This window comes from Candida albicans, chromosome 3, assembly GCF_000182965.3.
Source record: "Candida albicans SC5314 chromosome 3, complete sequence".
In the NCBI taxonomy this organism is placed as follows: Eukaryota; Fungi; Ascomycota; class Pichiomycetes; order Serinales; family Debaryomycetaceae; genus Candida; species Candida albicans.
Genome location: NC_032091.1, coordinates 377,708 through 397,078, shown reverse-complemented (window position 1 = coordinate 397,078; position 19,371 = coordinate 377,708). Strand labels below are relative to the sequence as shown.

General features: G+C 32.0%; 7 protein-coding genes across 7 annotated transcripts; 6 read left to right on the top strand and 1 right to left on the bottom strand. All coding sequences in view use genetic code 12, as the record gives it.

Moving 5' to 3' along the window:
- Positions 1 to 446: 446 nt before the first annotated feature.
- On the top strand, positions 447 to 2,042 carry CAALFM_C301800CA (uncharacterized protein; the record flags this gene model as incomplete). Its single annotated transcript, XM_716650.2, has 1 exon — positions 447 to 2,042. The coding sequence occupies one exon, from the start codon at positions 447 to 449 to the stop codon at positions 2,040 to 2,042; it is 1,596 nt and encodes a 531-aa protein (XP_721743.1).
- A 608-nt stretch (positions 2,043 to 2,650) lies between these two features.
- Positions 2,651 to 6,403, top strand: CAALFM_C301790CA (uncharacterized protein; the record flags this gene model as incomplete). The annotated part of the gene is made up of 1 exon (XM_716651.2): positions 2,651 to 6,403. The coding sequence occupies one exon, from the start codon at positions 2,651 to 2,653 to the stop codon at positions 6,401 to 6,403; it is 3,753 nt and encodes a 1,250-aa protein (XP_721744.1).
- Positions 6,404 to 6,615: 212 nt separating this feature from the next.
- Positions 6,616 to 6,882, top strand: CAALFM_C301780CA (uncharacterized protein; the record flags this gene model as incomplete). Its single annotated transcript, XM_019475288.1, has 1 exon — positions 6,616 to 6,882. One exon carries the CDS (start codon positions 6,616 to 6,618, stop codon positions 6,880 to 6,882), a length of 267 nt encoding a protein of 88 aa, XP_019330833.1.
- Positions 6,883 to 7,104: 222 nt separating this feature from the next.
- Positions 7,105 to 8,976, top strand: CAALFM_C301770CA (uncharacterized protein; the record flags this gene model as incomplete). The annotated part of the gene is made up of 1 exon (XM_716652.2): positions 7,105 to 8,976. One exon carries the CDS (start codon positions 7,105 to 7,107, stop codon positions 8,974 to 8,976), a length of 1,872 nt encoding a protein of 623 aa, XP_721745.1.
- Positions 8,977 to 9,144: 168 nt separating this feature from the next.
- Positions 9,145 to 11,532, bottom strand: AFG3 (AAA family ATPase; the record flags this gene model as incomplete). The annotated part of the gene is made up of 1 exon (XM_716653.2): positions 9,145 to 11,532. The coding sequence occupies one exon, from the start codon at positions 11,530 to 11,532 to the stop codon at positions 9,145 to 9,147; it is 2,388 nt and encodes a 795-aa protein (XP_721746.1).
- Positions 11,533 to 12,321: 789 nt separating this feature from the next.
- BRO1 (Bro1p) lies at positions 12,322 to 15,159 on the top strand (the record flags this gene model as incomplete). The annotated part of the gene is made up of 1 exon (XM_716654.2): positions 12,322 to 15,159. The coding sequence occupies one exon, from the start codon at positions 12,322 to 12,324 to the stop codon at positions 15,157 to 15,159; it is 2,838 nt and encodes a 945-aa protein (XP_721747.2).
- Positions 15,160 to 17,021: 1,862 nt separating this feature from the next.
- On the top strand, positions 17,022 to 17,408 carry CAALFM_C301740CA (uncharacterized protein; the record flags this gene model as incomplete). Its single annotated transcript, XM_019475287.1, has 1 exon — positions 17,022 to 17,408. The coding sequence occupies one exon, from the start codon at positions 17,022 to 17,024 to the stop codon at positions 17,406 to 17,408; it is 387 nt and encodes a 128-aa protein (XP_019330832.1).
- Between the last annotated feature and the right edge of the window lie 1,963 nt (positions 17,409 to 19,371).

Below are 19,371 nucleotides of genomic sequence, written 5' to 3'. Positions count from 1 at the left end.
ACACCAACAATTACCAATCCAATCCAATCCAACATTTTTATTTCTTAAAAATTTTTTGTTATTTTTTTACTATAGTTTTATTTTATTTCGTTATTGTTTGAATTTCAAAACTGTTTATAAACTATTCTTCTTTCTTTTAATTTTGTTTATTGTTGTTTCCTTGTGATTATCAATTTATTTTACTTTTTATACATATATTTCTTGTTTAGTTTCACTTTTGATTAACATCTGACACATTTGTTATCCTTCCTGTCCCCTTCCCTTTCAAAAAAGAAGAATATTTGAAAGACAAAGAACCATTTCAAATTAACTAAAGAATTCAAACAAAAGAAAACAAAAAAAATAAACAACACCACGCAATTAAAAACACCAACACGACCATAGTTCCTGAATAATATTATCAATTTAAACTTCCTCGTTGTTATCTTTAATTCATTCGCCAACCAATGTCCAGCAAAGTTGAAATTCAAACCAACCCGGCTACTGCAACACCATCTTTGTCACCACCATCTTCATCAGCATCAACATCAGTACCGCCATCGTCTAACAAATCCACTACCACCACGAAGAACAACGACAACGACAACAACAAAACATCAGCACAGCAAGATGAAGTACCTATGAAACGTAAAAATTCAGCAACTTCAAATGGATCCTCTGCATCTACAACACCTCCAAAACGTCATAGACCCATGTCATTAAATCTTGGTGTTCCTGATAATGCTGATGTCGCTCTTAGAATTGTTAGTCCTGGGTTACCACCCTTAATTAATGAATCAATGAAGACAACGGTTCAGCTTCTGAAACAGATTCAACAACAACAAAAAAATCTAATCGCAGCTAGACATGGCAAGGATCCAGAGGATGAGGAGCATTCTCAACCACAAGCTCAAACTCAAGCACAGGCGCAACAACCAACATCAATAGCTATTCCTGCTTCTGGTATTCCTATACGGCAAACAGTTCAATTGCCTCCTCTTAATCAAAGACCAGCTCCTAAATCCCCAGTCTATGCATCTGATGATTCTGATCTTAATCGTTTATCAAATGTTAAAAAATTGAAAAGACTGAATGTCCCCCCACCATTGAGTATTGGTGACAGTTCAGGCAGTGGTACTGGTAATAATAGCAATAATACTAATTTGCGTCCATCAATTCATTCTGCGCCAATAAGATCAAGAGCACCAACAAGACCAACTCCAAGAGCTATTCCTCCAACAAGAATAGTGCCACAAATCGCCATACCTCCTCAACCCCAATACTATTATGTTTCAACTCCATATCAACAATATTATCCTGCACAAATTGTCGGGGCAACACCAACACAGCCAGTTTTCCAACCTTTACCTAGAAGTCAATTGCGTCAAGTTAATCCAAGAGTAAGAATGATTCCATTGAGTTCCACCACAACACATTTTGGAAGAAGAACTTTGCAACAAGGACCATCACAATTACCACCAGGTGCCATATTACAACAACAACAACAACAGCAGAGTTTACCTCTACAACAACAACCTCAACAACAACCACAATCACAACAAGCGATATCTTTACAATCAACAGCACCAAAACCCAAACCAAATGCAGTTACTGATGTATTTCGCGGTGATTTCCATAAAGCTGCTCCATTGCATAGTCAGCCATTATCTGCTCAACGAGAATATTTTGAAAATTCAGTACATGACGAACCTCCTCAAAAATCTCAAGTTATAAGCATTGCTGAATCACAAGAAATATCTGGAAGTATTACCATTAATGGATCAAATGTTTTCAATTTTAAAATTTTCAACAAGAATGAGGAAGAAAAAAGTAATGATAATGAAGGGACTTCGAAAGATAACACAAGCGGGAAGAAACAAGAAGGAACTCTAGAAAAGGAGGAAGAACCAACAGATGAAGAAGGGAAAGGAGAGTCAAATGTTACAGAAGAAAAGACTCATAAATCTACTAAACTGGAAGATCTCGAAGAAGATAATAAAAAGAAATTCTTGAAAATATGTGAAACTTGCTGGGATCAAGTGTTTAATAAACGAGATGATTAATGAGTACACCAATAATCATATTCTATCTTTATTTTTTTTTTTTTTCAAAAAAATTTAATTAGGATTTCTGTATGATTTATATCTATACTTTTGTTAATTGTTAATTATTTAATTTTTATTCTTTCAGTATTTACAACTATAATATAATAATTGAATTGTCAAAAAGTAAAGTACTACTACTTTTCCAGCATATTATTGTTGCTCAATATTATTGTGTCTTTTTGTATGTTCTAACAAGTCACGTGATAAACTTTTTATTTCTTTAGTATCAACACATTTATAAAATTATTAGTTCAATTTGCCAAGAAGCAAAATGCTTCAATACTGAAATATAACAAGTTGAAGCTAAGTGGAACTACTGATTAATAACTTCCGTATGGTCTGCCTGAAAAAGATGATAGTTTCGTTGATAGGTTAGAGCAGAAAGTCCACAGTCCTTACAAAAAAAAAAACTGTTGCCAACTGTAGACAAATATTTGGAGGTCTTTTATCTATCGAATAACAATTCATGCCACCATTTTTTGGTTGCTTCTTATCTACCCTTGTTCTGTATTTAAAATAAATAGATGACATTCCTAATACCACTATAACTAATAGTTGATACGAAAATGCTGTTAAATAAGAATATCAAACAAAAAGTTGTTGCAATTACTAACGATTTGGAAAAATTGATACCTATTGGAACACTAAATTTCTTTAATCTCCCGTTAGATATCACCGATTTACAAGGAGTCAAGCCCAGTTATATCACCCCAAAACTTGACAATGACCTACAACAATGGAGCTGGTTAGATATCGACTATATAATATATTTATTATCAATCAACCACAAGAGTATAAATCCTATATTATTCACATTAAAGTACTTGCTAGAAAAAAGTTATATTCAAGCTATTTACAAAGTTGTTAAGGTGACTCGACTGTATAATAGGAGTGATGGCACTAAACTGATCGATTATTTGTTCTCAATGTGTCGGATCAGATTGTATTCTATACCCGCTGACGTCGAAGGGGCAAGACACATTCGTGAATACCGACAATTACAATCAAAATCTTTAAAATTGGATAGGCAATATGCTTCTCATTTTGAACAGTTACTTAAATACCTTGATTTTTCACATTCAAATTGGTTTATTGGGAAACAACTATCAATTGAACTGTTGCTACATCAAGGCTCTTTGCTATTAATTGATTGTCAATGTACAAATGAGTTGGGAACAGCTTCAAATGATGAATTAAAATTTCATCTACAAAGATGGAGCAATAAACAATCTGCTACAAAATTTACTAATGACAAAAGTCACACCAATAACTTATCAAATACAGATACTTCTGGGGATAGAATCAAGAAAATATATGATCAAATCCCCTCTCCCGACTTGTCTAAATATATGGTTAATGAAAAAAATTACCAATTCATAAAACAATCAAAAGCTAGCATACTGTCAACGACAGATAAATTGTCAACATTAGCCAATGATTCAGAACACCAGGACATGATAAAGATAGACGGAATAAAGTCGACACTTTATCCATTCCAAGTAAAGTCAGTTGGACTAATGCTAGAGAGAGAATGTATAAAGAGAAGAACTATAATGCCAAATTTCATCAAACTTGAATCACCTTTATCTAGCAACTTTTATTTTGATTTATTTACCAAAAGAATTTATTTACATGCTGATGTTATGTCACTACCACTTGGTGGAATTTTAGGAGAAAATATGGGATTAGGTAAAACTTTAATGTGTTTGAGTTTAATCAATTTAACAAAATATGAAATAACAAAAATTCCTAGTGATAATTTTTTATTATATAATGAAATTGAAATCCACGATGAAATCAAGACTTTGACTGAGATATGCAGAGAAAAAATAATCCATTCTTCTATACCTTGGAAGTTATACAACCTTCCCACATCAGTAACAGCAAATCTAGCTAAACACCCAGGGTATTTTTGCATCGATTTGAATGATCATGAAAAGAACAAAAGAAGTCATAAGAGTGGGTTCCTCATCAATAGAAATGGAGTTGATACATGTAAACGTGCCTCTAGGACTACTGGTACCAAGTCAACGAGTTATTTGAAGCTTTATATGAGTAGCACTACTTTGATAATTGTGCCTGATAATTTGTTTATTCAATGGGTTGATGAAATAGCACATCATGTTGAACCCAATTTTCTTAAGATTTTGTGTGCTGCAAACTATATCAAAAGCGACCAGATAAAGGATCAATTTTTACCCAACCCCAAATTTGTTAATACCATTCCTGAAAGCCCAGTTGAACTTATTGAATACGACGTGATTTTAATTTCACAATCTTGTTTGAATAAGTCCTTTGCAAATAAAAATAGGAATAGCCAAAAGAATGGTAACAGCCAAGTACCATCGCTTAGACAAGTATATTGGAAAAGATTAATCATTGATGAAGGTCATATTGTTCAATCAAAAACTTCTAATGCGGCTCAAATATGTCGATTGCTATTTTCAGAAAGAAGATGGGCAGTATCAGGAACCCCAACTTCTGGGTTGACCAAAATTTATATGGAAGAAGGAGAAGAAGACACCGGTGAGAAAAGAAACAGTCACCAAGCTCAAAATAATATACATGTACTAGAAAACCAATTTTTTGCCAAAACAGAATTACAGAGATTAGGGGTTTTAATTAGTAATTTTCTTAAATTGGAGCCTTATTATACACAACCCAAATTATGGACCCAAGATATTATTAATCCCTTGATCAACTCAAGATATGGGTCGGAATTAATATTTTCAAATATAATCAACTCAATAATAATTCGCCATCAACCAAATCAAACTAATATTAAACTACCTAATTTCCATCATGAAAAAGTTATATTAGAGCCATGTTTCCAGGATTCTTTATCATTTAACCTATTAGCTGCTGTATTAGCAGTGAATGCAGTAACATCGGAAAGAACAGGAATTGACTACATGTTTCATCAATCCAATCGACAACAATTGAGAAGATTATTGAGTAACATCCAAAGAGCTACATTTTATTGGACTGGGTTCCAACAGCAGGATGTTGAAACACTTGTTAGCATATGTGATGAGGCATTACTGAAATCAGGAAAGTATAATGAATCAGACGTTGAATTGTTGCGCCGATCGAAAAATATTGCCTTGATTGCATTGAATAATCAACGCTGGACTATAGCACAACTGATTCATGAATTAGGTTACTACATTTCCAAGGATGAAACTAACCAATATGTTAGTTCTGTATGGGGAATAAGTGCTTATACACCAGATGTGAGTGTCTTTGCCGCTCCCCAACTACTACGCTTACAAATGTTTTGGAAAGAAAATTGGGTTTCAAGTTTTGACAATGAACAGACATTTCGTGATAAGTTTGAAAACACCGCTAAAACATTTTGGGACCAATATTTACACCAAGAATTCAAAAAGAATGATAGACATGTGGCCATGGATAAATTAATAAAGAAAAATAGTGGTGCAGAACTTTATACTTTGGATAATATATCCAAAAGTTTTAATGACGTGACACCACCAAAAAGAACTATTGATAAGGAGGCACAGGCACAGTCACCACCACCCAAGAAGAAAAGAAAAGTTACTTTTACTGATGCTGTTATAGAAGAAGATGAAAGAAAACAGAAGGAACCTCCACAAAGTAAAGACGCTTATGACAATGTAAGTAAGGATAACAAAACTATTGAGAAATCAGATCGTTCCATTCCACCTTTTGATATGACTGGATTATTCAAGAATATGAATATTTTAGGTACATCCTCAGCAAAATTGACATATTTAGCCACAAGTTTATTGGAAAACCAAAGAAATAGAATAAAATCAATAGTATTCTTTGAGTTTGAAGATAGTGCATATTACTTGATTGAATTATTGGAAATTTTGAAAATTCGTCATATAATCTATGCAAATTTCATAACACCAATTAAAAGAGCTCAGAATTTATACGATTTTTCAAATTATGATGTTGATAAAGAAGAGAATAATGGTGGTATTTGTTTGGTTATGAATATTGCTCATTCTTCACATGGTTTAAACATTATTGCAGCCACCCACATATATTTTATCAACCCTGTTAAACAAGAATCAATCGAAGCTCAAGCAATAAAACGGGCTCATAGAATTGGCCAAACAAAAGAAGTAACGGTAAAGACGTTATATTTGAAAGGAGTTGATGAATTGAAAATCCTATCGAGGAATGAAAAACTTAAAAATGCCAAAAACGATAAAGAGAGTTTTGATGCAAAGGAGAAAGAAGATAATGACAATTTGCTTGAATTTTTGGACTTTGATAACTCGGAACATGAATATGCTGCTTTTCCCCATCCCATATCTATTTTTTCATAAAAGAATGTATAGCTAACGATATATAGGAAACATCGTTTTGTTTTAATAAGGAGTAATTGTAATTCCTAAATTTTGAAACCCCCCCCAGACGACATCAGGTGTTTCATAACTAGGGATATTCCAAGATCGAAAAATAAGGAGTTTATGAATCGAAGGAGAAGAGACAGGAAAAAAAATTGCAATTTCAAACCCCATCTTATTTTAAGCCAATAATGAAGCCTGAACCATCGACCACAACTGAAACAATAGAGGAAAAGAAAGAGCAATGGGAAGAAGAAGCTGAAGAAGAGGAAGATGATGAACCCGATGAATGGGATCAAAGAATAATTAATACTGGTTGCCATAAAGAGAATTTAAAATTACAATTGTGCCATGCTGATACTGGTGATTGGAGGCAATGTACGAAAGAATTGCAAGCTTTCAAAGAATGCTGGGATAAGAATAAAAACAATGAAAGAACCCTGACAGTTGATAACTGAATACAAATACATATCCTAAGTGGAATAGTGTTTGCCGTAAATCATAGCTTGTAAATAGAGTTGTTTGAGATACTAGTGTTCTAGTTTTTAAAAAACGCGTAAATAAATAATAAACATCATGTAATCGGTTTTTTTTTTTTTTCTCCTAATCTTTTTCCTTTTTCTTCAACTTTATTGTATTACATACTAGTTCTTTTTCTTATTCTGCAACTAATTGAAATAATGAATACCGGTATTGAAAATGATTTCAAGTATCTACATAGTCGTAACCTTCAACAACTTCCCAACAACAACACCAAAAACCCTTCTCAAAATATACCCTACAATTACCCGTCATCCGATGAAGATATAGAAGATGAATATTATTCTGATGATGAATCTCAAAATCAGTTAGATTATGAGATCAACCAATTAATAAACCAACAAAACGAGAAGCAATTCAAAAACAAGTTCAAACAATTGGAAAACCAAAGTCTACAACGATTCAAATCTCAATGGGATGCTATAATCGATAAATATAGCAAAATTGATGACTCTACACAAAGTGATGAAATCGATATCGTCACGGGAGAACTAATAACCAACAATGGACATTTAGATAAATTGAATCAAAATCATAATCAAAAAGGAGACATTACTAAGATGGATATTTGGAGACAAGATTACGGTCAACAATTGGAAAATTGGAGACAACGTGATTTCCGAATGAAAAAACAAGCTAAACAACGCAAAAATGAACAACGACAAATATTAAAGAAATTAGATCTATTTAATAAACCAATATATGGATATCCGAAATTTGAAAAACTTGAAGAAAATGATTTTCTCAAACAGTCTCCAACAAAGAATAAGGTACCAAGCGGGATAGAGTCTGATGAATCACCCACTAAAAAGAGAAGAGTTTTCACTGATAAAAAAGTGGTTTCTAAAAATTCAAATTATTTAGAGTTTCTGGATGATGATGACGAGGAAGTTGAGAATAAGTCACTATACACCAAGACTGTAATTGCACATGGAAAACTTTACAAAAGAGAGTCAGATAATGTGCTATATGGGTCATCTGCTGATACTTTTTCTCCCTATATTGATAGACAGTCGTTTCGGCCAGAATCCAATGAACTACAAAGCGAAGACTCACAAGATTATGAATCTAATCTATCGTCCGACATTTCAGATGATGAGTACGACGATGAAACTTATCAATCTATAATAATTAATGATAAAAAATATAGTCCAAAATTTAAAGAACATTTTGATGAATCAGAAACCGAATCAATTTCAGAAACACCTCAACCACAAACTTCTTCAGAAGAAACACCTGGACTTTCATCTCAAACTGAAGAAATCTCACCGTCGCCACATCCAGAATCCAGTTTTGATGACGAATATCTGATTATTGAGGAGCCTTACTATTTTTTGGATGTGAAGTCACTTCCATTGCCCACTATTTTCAATTGTGCGTTTATAAAATGCCATTATTGTACGGGAAATAAAAAACTATATGAATTACATCTTTTGCAATCACACAGTTCGACTTTGGCAGAAATGGGCTATCCAATTAATTTAAATAGTCAGAATGCTGCCTACGAAAATAGCAACACTGATAGCGATAAAGAAAACCATAAGATTGAATTTACTAGAGACATTACTGACGTTGATTTGGATAAGCTATATCAGGTATTTCCAAAAACGTACAAATTACCGCCACAAAAGGAAGCATTAACTTGCGGCAAAGAATTAGCTAATGGACAAACATGTCAAAAGTTTTATTTGGTGCAAGAACAGCTCGATCAACATCAAGAAGCTGGTGATGAATGTAGTGATAAACGTCAAGTTTTATTTTGTCCAATACTTGGATGTGGATACTTAACAGATGGTGGGTATAAGGAATGGAGAGAGCATATGATTACTGCAAACCATTCTCAAGAAGAAACAGCTGAAAAAGAGACCAAAAAGGAAAACTTGGAAAAGTTGATTTCTCGACCTATTGCAACGAGAAAAGTATCAGTGAAAGTACCTAAATTTACTGAAACAGATTTTAAAGTATCTTTTATAGACCAAGGATATGAATCAATAGATGAATTATTCAATTGATTCCATTATGGATTCCTTTAAAGTTTATTTATTGATATATGTGCTATGTACAAAAGGAATAAAATGAAAATGATGAAACTTTAAAATAATATATGTCATAAACAATAATAGTCAATCTAAAATGATTTGATTTTTTGGTTCATTTCTCCTTAAAGAATCAATAAAAACTTATGCGGTTTCTGGAGCAGACGATGGGGAAGACGCACCATCATCGTTGCTATTTTGGTCTTTTGATTTTGGTTTCCCCTTGAATGCATCTTCACCTTGAAGGTATTTGTCAAAGGCATCATTTCTTTCTGGGAAAGGTCTTGGACCACAAATCTTAATCATATCCTCTCTAGTTAATACTTCTTTCTTAAATAGCTCTTCAGCAACTTTATCTACTAAATCTAGTTTTTCAGTCAACAATTTATGGCAAGCTTCATATGATTCATCAATCAATCGTTTAACTTCTTCATCAATAATACGAGCTGTGGTTTCGGAATAATTATGGTGAACTTTGAATCCATTACCATTATCACTGCTAGTGTCATAACAAATTTGACCCAATTTATCTGACATACCTAATTTCAAGATCATTTGTTGAGCCATTTGGGTGATCTTTTTGAAATCATCAGAAGCACCACTGGTAACGGTATCAAAATGCAATTCTTCAGACACTCTGCCGCCCAAAGTCATAATCATTCTGTGCTTGAACTGCTCCTGTGAAGTCAAATATTGGTCTTTTGGCAAATATTGAGCATATCCTAAGGCACCTTGACCACGAGGGATAATAGACACTTTAACCAATGGATCAGCGTATTGCAAAAACCATCCACAAATTGCATGTCCTGCTTCATGATAAGCAACAGTTTTCTTTTCTTCAGGAGACAAAATACGAGATTTCTTTTCTAATCCAGCAATAACTCTTTCTATGGCCTGTTCAAAATGATAAGTATCAACGGCAGGTGCGTCCTCTCTGGCAGCAATCAAAGCCCCTTCATTACAACAATTGGCAATATCAGCACCAGCAAAACCTGGAGTCAACGCAGCCAATCTTCCTGCCAATTTTTCAATCTCTTCATTTTTCAATTGTTGGTATTTGGAAAAATCAACATCTTTTTGTTTGGCATCAATATCTTGGACACTTTTCAATTTGAGTTTATTTAAATGGACTTTAAAAATCTGTTTACGACCTTCAACATCAGGTACATCAATTGAAATATGTCTATCAAATCTCCCTGGTCTTAACAAAGCCTTATCCAAAATATCTGGTCTATTAGTACCAGCCAAAACAACAACATGGTCAGTTGTATCAAACCCATCCATTTCCACCAACAATTGATTTAATGTGTTTTCACGTTCATCATTACCACCCATTCTCCCATTTCCTCTTTCTTTACCAATTGCATCAATTTCATCAACGAATATAATAGCAGGAGCCATTTCACGGGCAGTTTTAAATAAATCACGGACACGAGAAGCACCTACACCAACAAACATTTCGACAAACTCAGAACCCGAAACAGACAAAAATGGAACTCCTGCTTCACCAGCAGTAGCCTTGGCTAACAATGTTTTACCAGTACCTGGTGGACCAGATAAAATTGCCCCACGAGGGATTTTTGCACCTAATTTTTCATATTTGTGAGGGTCTTGTAAAAACTTGACAAATTCCATAATTTCTTCTTTAGATTCGTCACATCCAGCAACATCCTTGAATTTGATCTTGACTTCATTTTCTTGGTTGAACAATTTAGCTTTTGATTTCCCAATTTTAAAAATACCTCCTGGACCACCAGCACCACCAGCACCGCCGGCACCACCAGGCATTCTTCTCATAGTCAAATAGTACAATCCTCCTATTAACAACACTGTTGGCAAAATTGGCATTATGTAACTTAACCAGGATGTATGATCTTCATATACAACTGGTAATCTTTCATTTATAGGGATTTTCAATCTATCTTGGACTTTATTCATTTCATCTTCAAAAAATTCTAATGACCCAATAGTGAATACGACATAAGGTTTACCATTTCTATTATGACTTATATTGGAAACAGCACCAGGGATTAATTCCGCTTCGACAACAGCCTTATTAACAACAGTTAACTTGGTTACTAATCCTTTCTCGATATAATTGGTGATAAAATCTTGGAACGTCAATTGTTGAATTTCCGATTCTGATGTCCTGTTTATAAGATAGAATGTCAAAATTGTTGAACCAAATAATAATACGTAATTGCCCAAAGTCCTCAAATCAAATTTATAAATTTTAAGATTATCTGGGTTAGTTCCAGGATGTTTTGCGGCAAATTTCTTCTTTAATTCTTCACGAAGCTGTTCTTCTTCATCTTTGTTTTGATCCTTCTTTGGTTTTCTTTCTGAATCCTTTTCATGATCATTGTTATTAGATTTCTTATTGTCGTTATTGGATTTATTGAATAATTGTCTTGAAGTTCTGAATGCAAGTGGGGTATAAGTAGAAAAATGACGTGGTATAGCTGAACGATAAAGCACTGGTCGTGATATAATAGCTCTATTTAGAAGCCTTGCAGAGTTTACAGCCAACATTATTACTATGACTGTATCAAAATATGTATATATAAACCAGAAAGGTATTAAACAATTAACTAGTCAAATGGGCTTTGGCGTTCTTTATAGAAAAAAAAAAATCGAGAGGAAAATTTCTCACCAAAATTGTTTTCCATTTTTTGTTTTGTTTGCCACAAAGTATTTTATATGGTCGTGTAACTGAGTTTAATATTTTTGCAATAACTTTTAATGTTTCAACGACGATTAAGTATAACAGTTAAGCTAGTATGATTGTAATATGTTGCTTCTGTTGTCTAGTGCATAGTAATGGTTTGATGTAGGGATTGATGACATGTCTTCTGTAGGGGCTCTACAGGGTGCCAATATGTACAAATCATCTCGTAGGACAAAGAACAAAGGGTTTGCAGTCCAGATAGAGACTTTAAATAACTCCAGCCCATCCTGGACATAAAAGATTATTTGAATACTCCTGTTAAAGTCATTGTGTGTTTAAAAACCAGTTTGAAGACCATGGTGTTACTTAGGTGTAGCAAACATCATAAAAGGCAAACTATGTAGGTCGTGCAATCTGTCTTAAAAAAATGGAATCTCTCACTTGAACAAAGGAAGGAGCATGGAGGGAGGCTATCACTACTATTACCCACCAACTTATCCTTACATCCTTTCCGATTAGAGATAATTGTATTTGAACATCAATATTTCAATTTTGATCTTTATCTTAGGAAAAGCAAGCTACTTCTTTTATTCCAATTTCATCCACTTTCAATTGATTTTTGTTTTTTTTTTTTTACATATTAGTCTTTTCTAATGAAAACACATTTACTTGTTGTTCCAAGTAAGAAAACTGAAGAGGTTAATTGGGTCAAACCACTTAATAATTATTTATTATCAATATATGGTAATACTTTGCAATATCAAGACGACATAAACTCGTTGAATAAATTGCGCCAAGATATTCGGGGAGTCAATGCTGATGATACGGGGTTAAAGTTATACTATAGTTATTATAGCAAATTAGAATTAATCGATTTAAGAATTCCATTTCATGATTTAAATAAATCCAAAAAATTACAATTTGAATGGTTTGATTCATTTTCTTCATTACCATATACTCAAAATTCCTTAGCTTTTGAGAAGGCAAATGTATTATACAACATTGGTGCCATTTTGAGTAGATTTGCTCAATTCAAATACAATGAACTGCAACAACTCAATGGTCCTGAAGGTGAAACAGCATTTAAACAACTGATTTCAATGTTACAACAATCAAGTGGGATTCATCAATTTATTAATAAAAATTTTTTGCATGCTCCAAGTCAAGATTTGGCTCAATCAACAATAAAATTTTTAAGTAAATTGATGATGGCACAATCTCAAGAGATTTTTACGTTGAAAGTTATTAGTGGTGATTTAAATCAACTGAAGAATTCTTTAATTGCTAAACTTTGTAAATCAACAAGTGTGTTGTATGAGGATTGTTATAATATGATAAATAAAAATAAGAAAGAGGGGTTTAAAATAACCAATGAAAGTTATGATGGTAATGATTATGAAGATGACCTTGATGATGATGATTGTGATGATTTGGAAGGATTTTTGGAAAGACCTGAAGATACTGAAGATTCTGATAATCGGTATGTTGCTGCTGAATTAGATTCTTCGTGGATTTCCATTATTTATTTCAAATATGAATATTACAAATCGTTGGCTTATTATTTCAATGGTTTACATTTAGATGCAAATAGAAAATATGGAGATGCAATTGCCTATTTAACGAAATCTCAAGAAGTATTAAATGGAGTCCATAGTAGCACTTTGAAACAAGTATCGAAAGGTAGTGGTGATGTTTATGAGTTATTAGATAATTACAAGTATCAAAAGGATGCTGTCACCATTAGACTCAATGATTTGAATAAGGATAATGATTTGATCTATCATGATATTGTTCCTAACTTGGTGACATTACCTGAAATCAAACCAATGGATAGCACCAAAATAATTAAATTGGGAGATAATGCCATGTTCCATGAAATTAATGAAAAAAATTATAACAATTTCTTGGTTAATGTTGTCCCAGTAAATATCCATGAATTGTCAAGTTATTATTCAGAAGAGAAGTCACAATATTTAAGGAATGAAATTGATCATTTTGAAGTGTCTAATGAAGAAGTTTCTTCAGTGTTAGAATATTTGAAATTACCCAAGGCATTAGTTTCAATCAAAGAGAGTCTTAGGGGAACAAGCTCTAAGGGAAACACGAGAAATATTGATGAACTTTTGTCACAATCTGTTATTGATAAAGTTAACGAAATACTGTCACAATATTCAAATGACATTCAAAGGAAAAATACTATTGAAAATTCGAGAAAAGAAATATATCAATTAATTAAATTTTTGACGGAAAATAACTGTCAAGATGATGCAATTCAATTAAAAAAGATTTTATACGACGCATCGGTATCAGATACCAAATTATTTGCATTAGTGGATGAAACTTATCATCAAACTTTAGGAAAAGGAATTCAATCTACTGAATTTAAGAGTTTATTCAAAACTGTTGATAACAAGTCATCGAATCAAGATTCAGAAATAAGTCTTTTGGATATTATTGATGATGATGATGATGACAATACTAATCAAGATAAACAAATCAAGAATATTGAGGATTACTTGAATGATTTAAATAATATTAAACAAGCTAAATTCAAATTAATTGAGAAATTGAAGAAAGAAATCCATAATGATGATATTTCCGATATTTTGGTATTAAACATGAAATTAAAATCTACTAATGAGATCAAATCAATTATTTTCCCTGAAGAATTGAAAAAATTTAATCCATTTACTAATGAATTAGATAAATTAATCACTAACGAGAAATCAATAATTGAACAATTAAAATCGCGTTGGAATCAATTGATATCAAATCCTCAAATTAAAAACTTACAAACGGAAACTAATTCGAAAAATAGATTAATTATTAGTCAACTGGAAAAAATTGATCAATTTTATGGGAATTGGTTGAAATATCATAATGGGTTAATTGCTGGAGAAAAATTTTATAATCAATTATTGGATCAGTTTAAAAATTTTAGAAATAATATTGATAATCAATTGAATCAAGGAATGAGGAGTTTGAATATTGGTCAACAATTTCCTACCCAGCCAATGTTGAATAGGACTCAAAGTTCTGGTTTACAATCGAATTATACTGGTCAATCGAGTATTAGTCATAGTGGAAGTCTCAGTGGACAGCCATCAGGAGGTTATAATCAACCACAACCACAACAACAACAACTCCAACAGCAACAGCAACAGCAACAGCAAGCTCAATTTTCTGGTGCTTATAATCAACAGTATTCACAACCTCATGGTGGATATACCCAATTTCAAGGTTATGGCCAAGGGCAGGGTCAATCACAAACTGGTTATCAACGACAACCACCACCTCCACCACCACAATTACCACCCAAACAAAGTATGGGATCCTACAATTTTGCCACAACTCTACAACAACAACAACTACCACCACAACAACAACAACAACCGCAACAACAAAGGACACCTCAAAATGAAAGTAATTTGATTTATGATAATCCTTCAACTTATAATCCAAATATGTATAATTTTTTCTCCAGTAAATAGATGAAATTTACAAATTGATAATCAAAATCACATTACTCTTTTCGGTCATTATCTTGCGTACGGTAAAAAGCTTGACTTTTTACAAATAGGAGTTAAAAATGTATAACCAACAACTATTATTTACAAAGAATCAAACTAATATGAAGCTTTTTTTTTTTTTCAATGTTTTGTAAAAAAAATATCTAAACTTCTTTTTTTTGATAAACATGAAAAATCGTGAACATTGAAATTATCTGCAAACTATTACAAGTAAAACAATGAAAATAGAGCATGAATTTATAAGTTACATTTTCAATTGTTCAATTAATTATGGATATATTTTTTTGACGATAAGGTGAGAATATATGTTTCTGTAAATTTAAAGTAGCAATGTTTTGAATTCTTTTTTTTTTTTAAACTTTGATTAAACTCTATCATAATTATAAGTTGGGGAGGTTGGAGTTGGAATTAGGATTGATGGAGGAAAAGATTGTGAAATCAGATGAAGAAGAAGAAGAAGATGAAATAATGACAATAGTGAAAGAATGAACGATTTATTTAAAAGAAAAAGTCTAATTTCTTGATGCATAAAGAAAACTATCAAAATTGTGGTACAAACATTATAGCAGGAGTAAAAGCGTTTCAATTTCTGTGGTTTATAAAGTTTTGAATAGAAAACAACAACAACAACAATAAAGAACTAAAAAATAAGAATAATATAGTTTGTATCAATTGGAGTATTCACGTGTTTATAAGGAGGATGGTATAAGTTATTTTGATGCCAGTAATATAGGTTTACGAACAATACAAGATCTCAAAGATCTAATATACCCCAAGAAGTATTATATTGTACAATGCAAACTAACAATGTACATAATTATAGATAAATTCATACACATATACGCCTGTAAATTCAAAGAACTTTTAAACAATATCTCCAATACAAAAAGACAAAAAGTTAATCTTGTAATTTCAGGTTTAAGATTATTAATTTGTGTAACTTAAAATAAAGGAGGAGATAACACGGAGACATAAAATAGACAAAAAAAAAATCAATAAATTCAAAACAAGGAAATTCCAACAAGTTGTGAGGTTATTCAATTGATATAATTCCGATATTGATAGAAGCTCAATTAATTATTGTGATCGAGAGAAAACTTTCTTTGTTTTGTGATTTTTGTCCCTTTCAAAAAAAAAAAAAATTAGTGGCTGCGAAAACAACAACAACAACAACAATTCCGATATTAGATCTCAGCCAATTCTCAAATAGGACAGGTTGTTTACACTTGACTTGAGTTCACCCGCCGTAATTGTTATACATCATTGTCATTCCTAAACACCACAGTCTATTAGTATTATTATTACTCTTGAAGTTGTCTAAATATATCGTAATAATGTTGTTGTTGCATTTATTAAACTTTAAAAATTTGTCTAACTTCTCCCACTTCTATCGTTGTTTGTATGATAAACATGTGGCTTTTCAATTGGTTTTTTATTATACCCCTCTTCCATAATGCTGGCACTATTACTTATTTTGGTTTAGATCTGACCTATTTTGGGAATAAGAACTGTTAAACTTTATGCTTGTGAAAAAAAAAAAAAAACATTTTTTTAATTATAAGATTTTTGCAACATTGAAGTATTTCACACAACGACGCGTGGATTATAGTTTGAATGAAGAATTATCATCATCAATGCCACTACCATAAAAGTAGATTAACTTTTTATGAACTTAGGAGATAGAAAAAGTTGGATTATAAATAGATGAGTGATTCTTCCTAAGTAAAAATTTTTTTGGTTCTCACTTGTTTCATCTCAACAACAACAACAACAACAACAACTCAAACAGTTCTCTACATTAACACAAACAAACAATCATAGCAATGAAATTTACTCAAATCTTATCAATTGGTTTATTATCAACCATTGTTCATAGTGCTGCTATTCCAGATAATGGTAATGCCTTATCAAGCATTATTGGTGGTGCTACACCTGAAGAAATTGCTGCTGCTGGTGAAATTGTTAAAAACGTTTTAGGTTCAGGTGTTCTTAACAATGCTGATGTTTCTCCTTCTGTTGATTTAAATGCCGTGTTGAATGCTCTTAATGGTGTTGCTGGTGGTGTTATTACTAAAAGAGATGAAGAAGATGGTCAACAAAAAGATGGTAGTGAGTTCGAAAAAAGAGATGTTGGTGTTGCTTTAGGACTTGCTGTTTCTCTTTTGAAATTATTGGGTATCAGTGTCAGTCTTGGTGGTCTCATCAATTGAATAAGTCAGTCAATGGATACTAAGAAACTGATGTTAGCTCTTAACTATTATTTTTTTATATTTCATTCTAGACTGATCCACTATACCATTTGTTTATTGATTAAATTATTGGTGCTATTTCTTAAATTTATTTATTTTTTTGATTTGTTCGTTCTACGCTGCTATCTTTTTCTTTTTATACTATTGTTTATCTTTTTTAACTTTTCTAGCCAATAAATTCTAAGTTTTATCTTATTAGAGTAATACATGTAGCAGTAGGCTCTTCTTTAATTAATAATAGTTGCAAGATTGGTAATATTTTTTCAATGTCACGTGATATCCCTTTTTACAGTATCTGCGCTACCAAAATAGTTATTTACGAAATGGACATTGGGATCAATTTCTAAAGATAGATTGACAGCTTTAATTGTATTTTTCCTGATACAAGAACTGTCAATATCCATAGATCTGTCGATTACGAAAAACTTTTTGGTGTTGTAAATCTACACTTTAATACCTCAAACTTTAGCTGACATTTTTTAATCAAAATTGTAGAAAATATCAACAAAACTAAATCAACATTAGAAAAATATGTTTGAACCTAATAGTAATCACCTGGTACACTGCTATATTACAAATAGATTACCCATTTTAAATCAGAACACAGAGACGGTTGGTAGCACACAAATAAATATTTTTTTGTCCATTTTTAGCAACTACACAAGGCTTTTTAAAAGCAAGCCTTTGATATTTCAGTTACTATCCAAGCCTTGATGTTTCAGTTAGTATCCAAATAGTACAAAACATACCAAAATGGAATACAAATTGGTTATTGGAGTATGTTATTGAAGTTTGAATTGTTTTGCAACAGGAAAGGGGGCAAAGGAAGAAGAAATTTGTATGAGAAAGAAAAAAAGAAAAAAAAAAAGGTCGTGGGTGATCGTCAAAATGTAACAGAGAAGAGAAAAAGTCAAAAGGGAGGCGAAGTTAATTTTAATAAAATCACGAGATTTGAAGATTTGAAGGTTTAAAGATCTGAATCGATTTGTTGTAAATAATATCGTGTTAATTGTATTTGTATAGGGTGGGAATAGAGTATAGTAGAAGAACGTTAAGATGTTAAATTAAACGGGAACGGAGGGGGGGGGGKGGAAACAGATCACACACGTACGAATTAGGAAATATTATTAGTAAGTCTCTCACTTGTTGCTCATTGATTTGAGAAGTTTCGTGTGTTTTGAAATTGTTTATTTTTGGCAACACTCACTCACTCACTTCATAGAGACAAAAAAAAAAAGGATTGGTTACCCATACACTACTTGACTTACTAACTAACTACCTACCAAGCCTTGTTAAACTTACACTCTCTTTGTTTTTGTCTTCTTCTTCTTCTTCATTATTATTATTATTATTAAACTTATCTTGTTCTTGGTGATATTTCTTCCACTTCAAGACAAATCAAATCCCAAGAAAAAAACTAGGAGTAGTTAGTATCTAATAATAATACTCGTCATATCTTCTTCTTGGTGTACCATACATAAACTTACATTTACTTTAAAGATTTTTGTTGTAAATAATGTTTGATTTCTTCTTTGGCTTAAATTCTTGAGTTGTGGGCTTTGAATTTCTTTCATTTCATTTCTTTTCTCAACGCCTCAAAATTTGATTCTTAAAATTTTTTTATTTATTTATATTTATATAATCCTCTTTCCTTCGTCTTTTTTTTCATTTTCTATTTATTCCAAACAGAAAGATCCCTTTTAACTTTTTTATCTTCTTTATTTATCAAGACTCATCTTCATTACTAGTCATACATTCATCTTGTCTTTTTTCCCTTTTTTATTGATTTAATTTTAACTGGAAAGGCAGATCATTTTCATTTTCAATATTTCATTTCACTTCATTCGCTAAATAAAACAACATCCCATTATTGCTCCAACTATCAAACACACATATCGCAAGCACATTCGATACTATTACTACT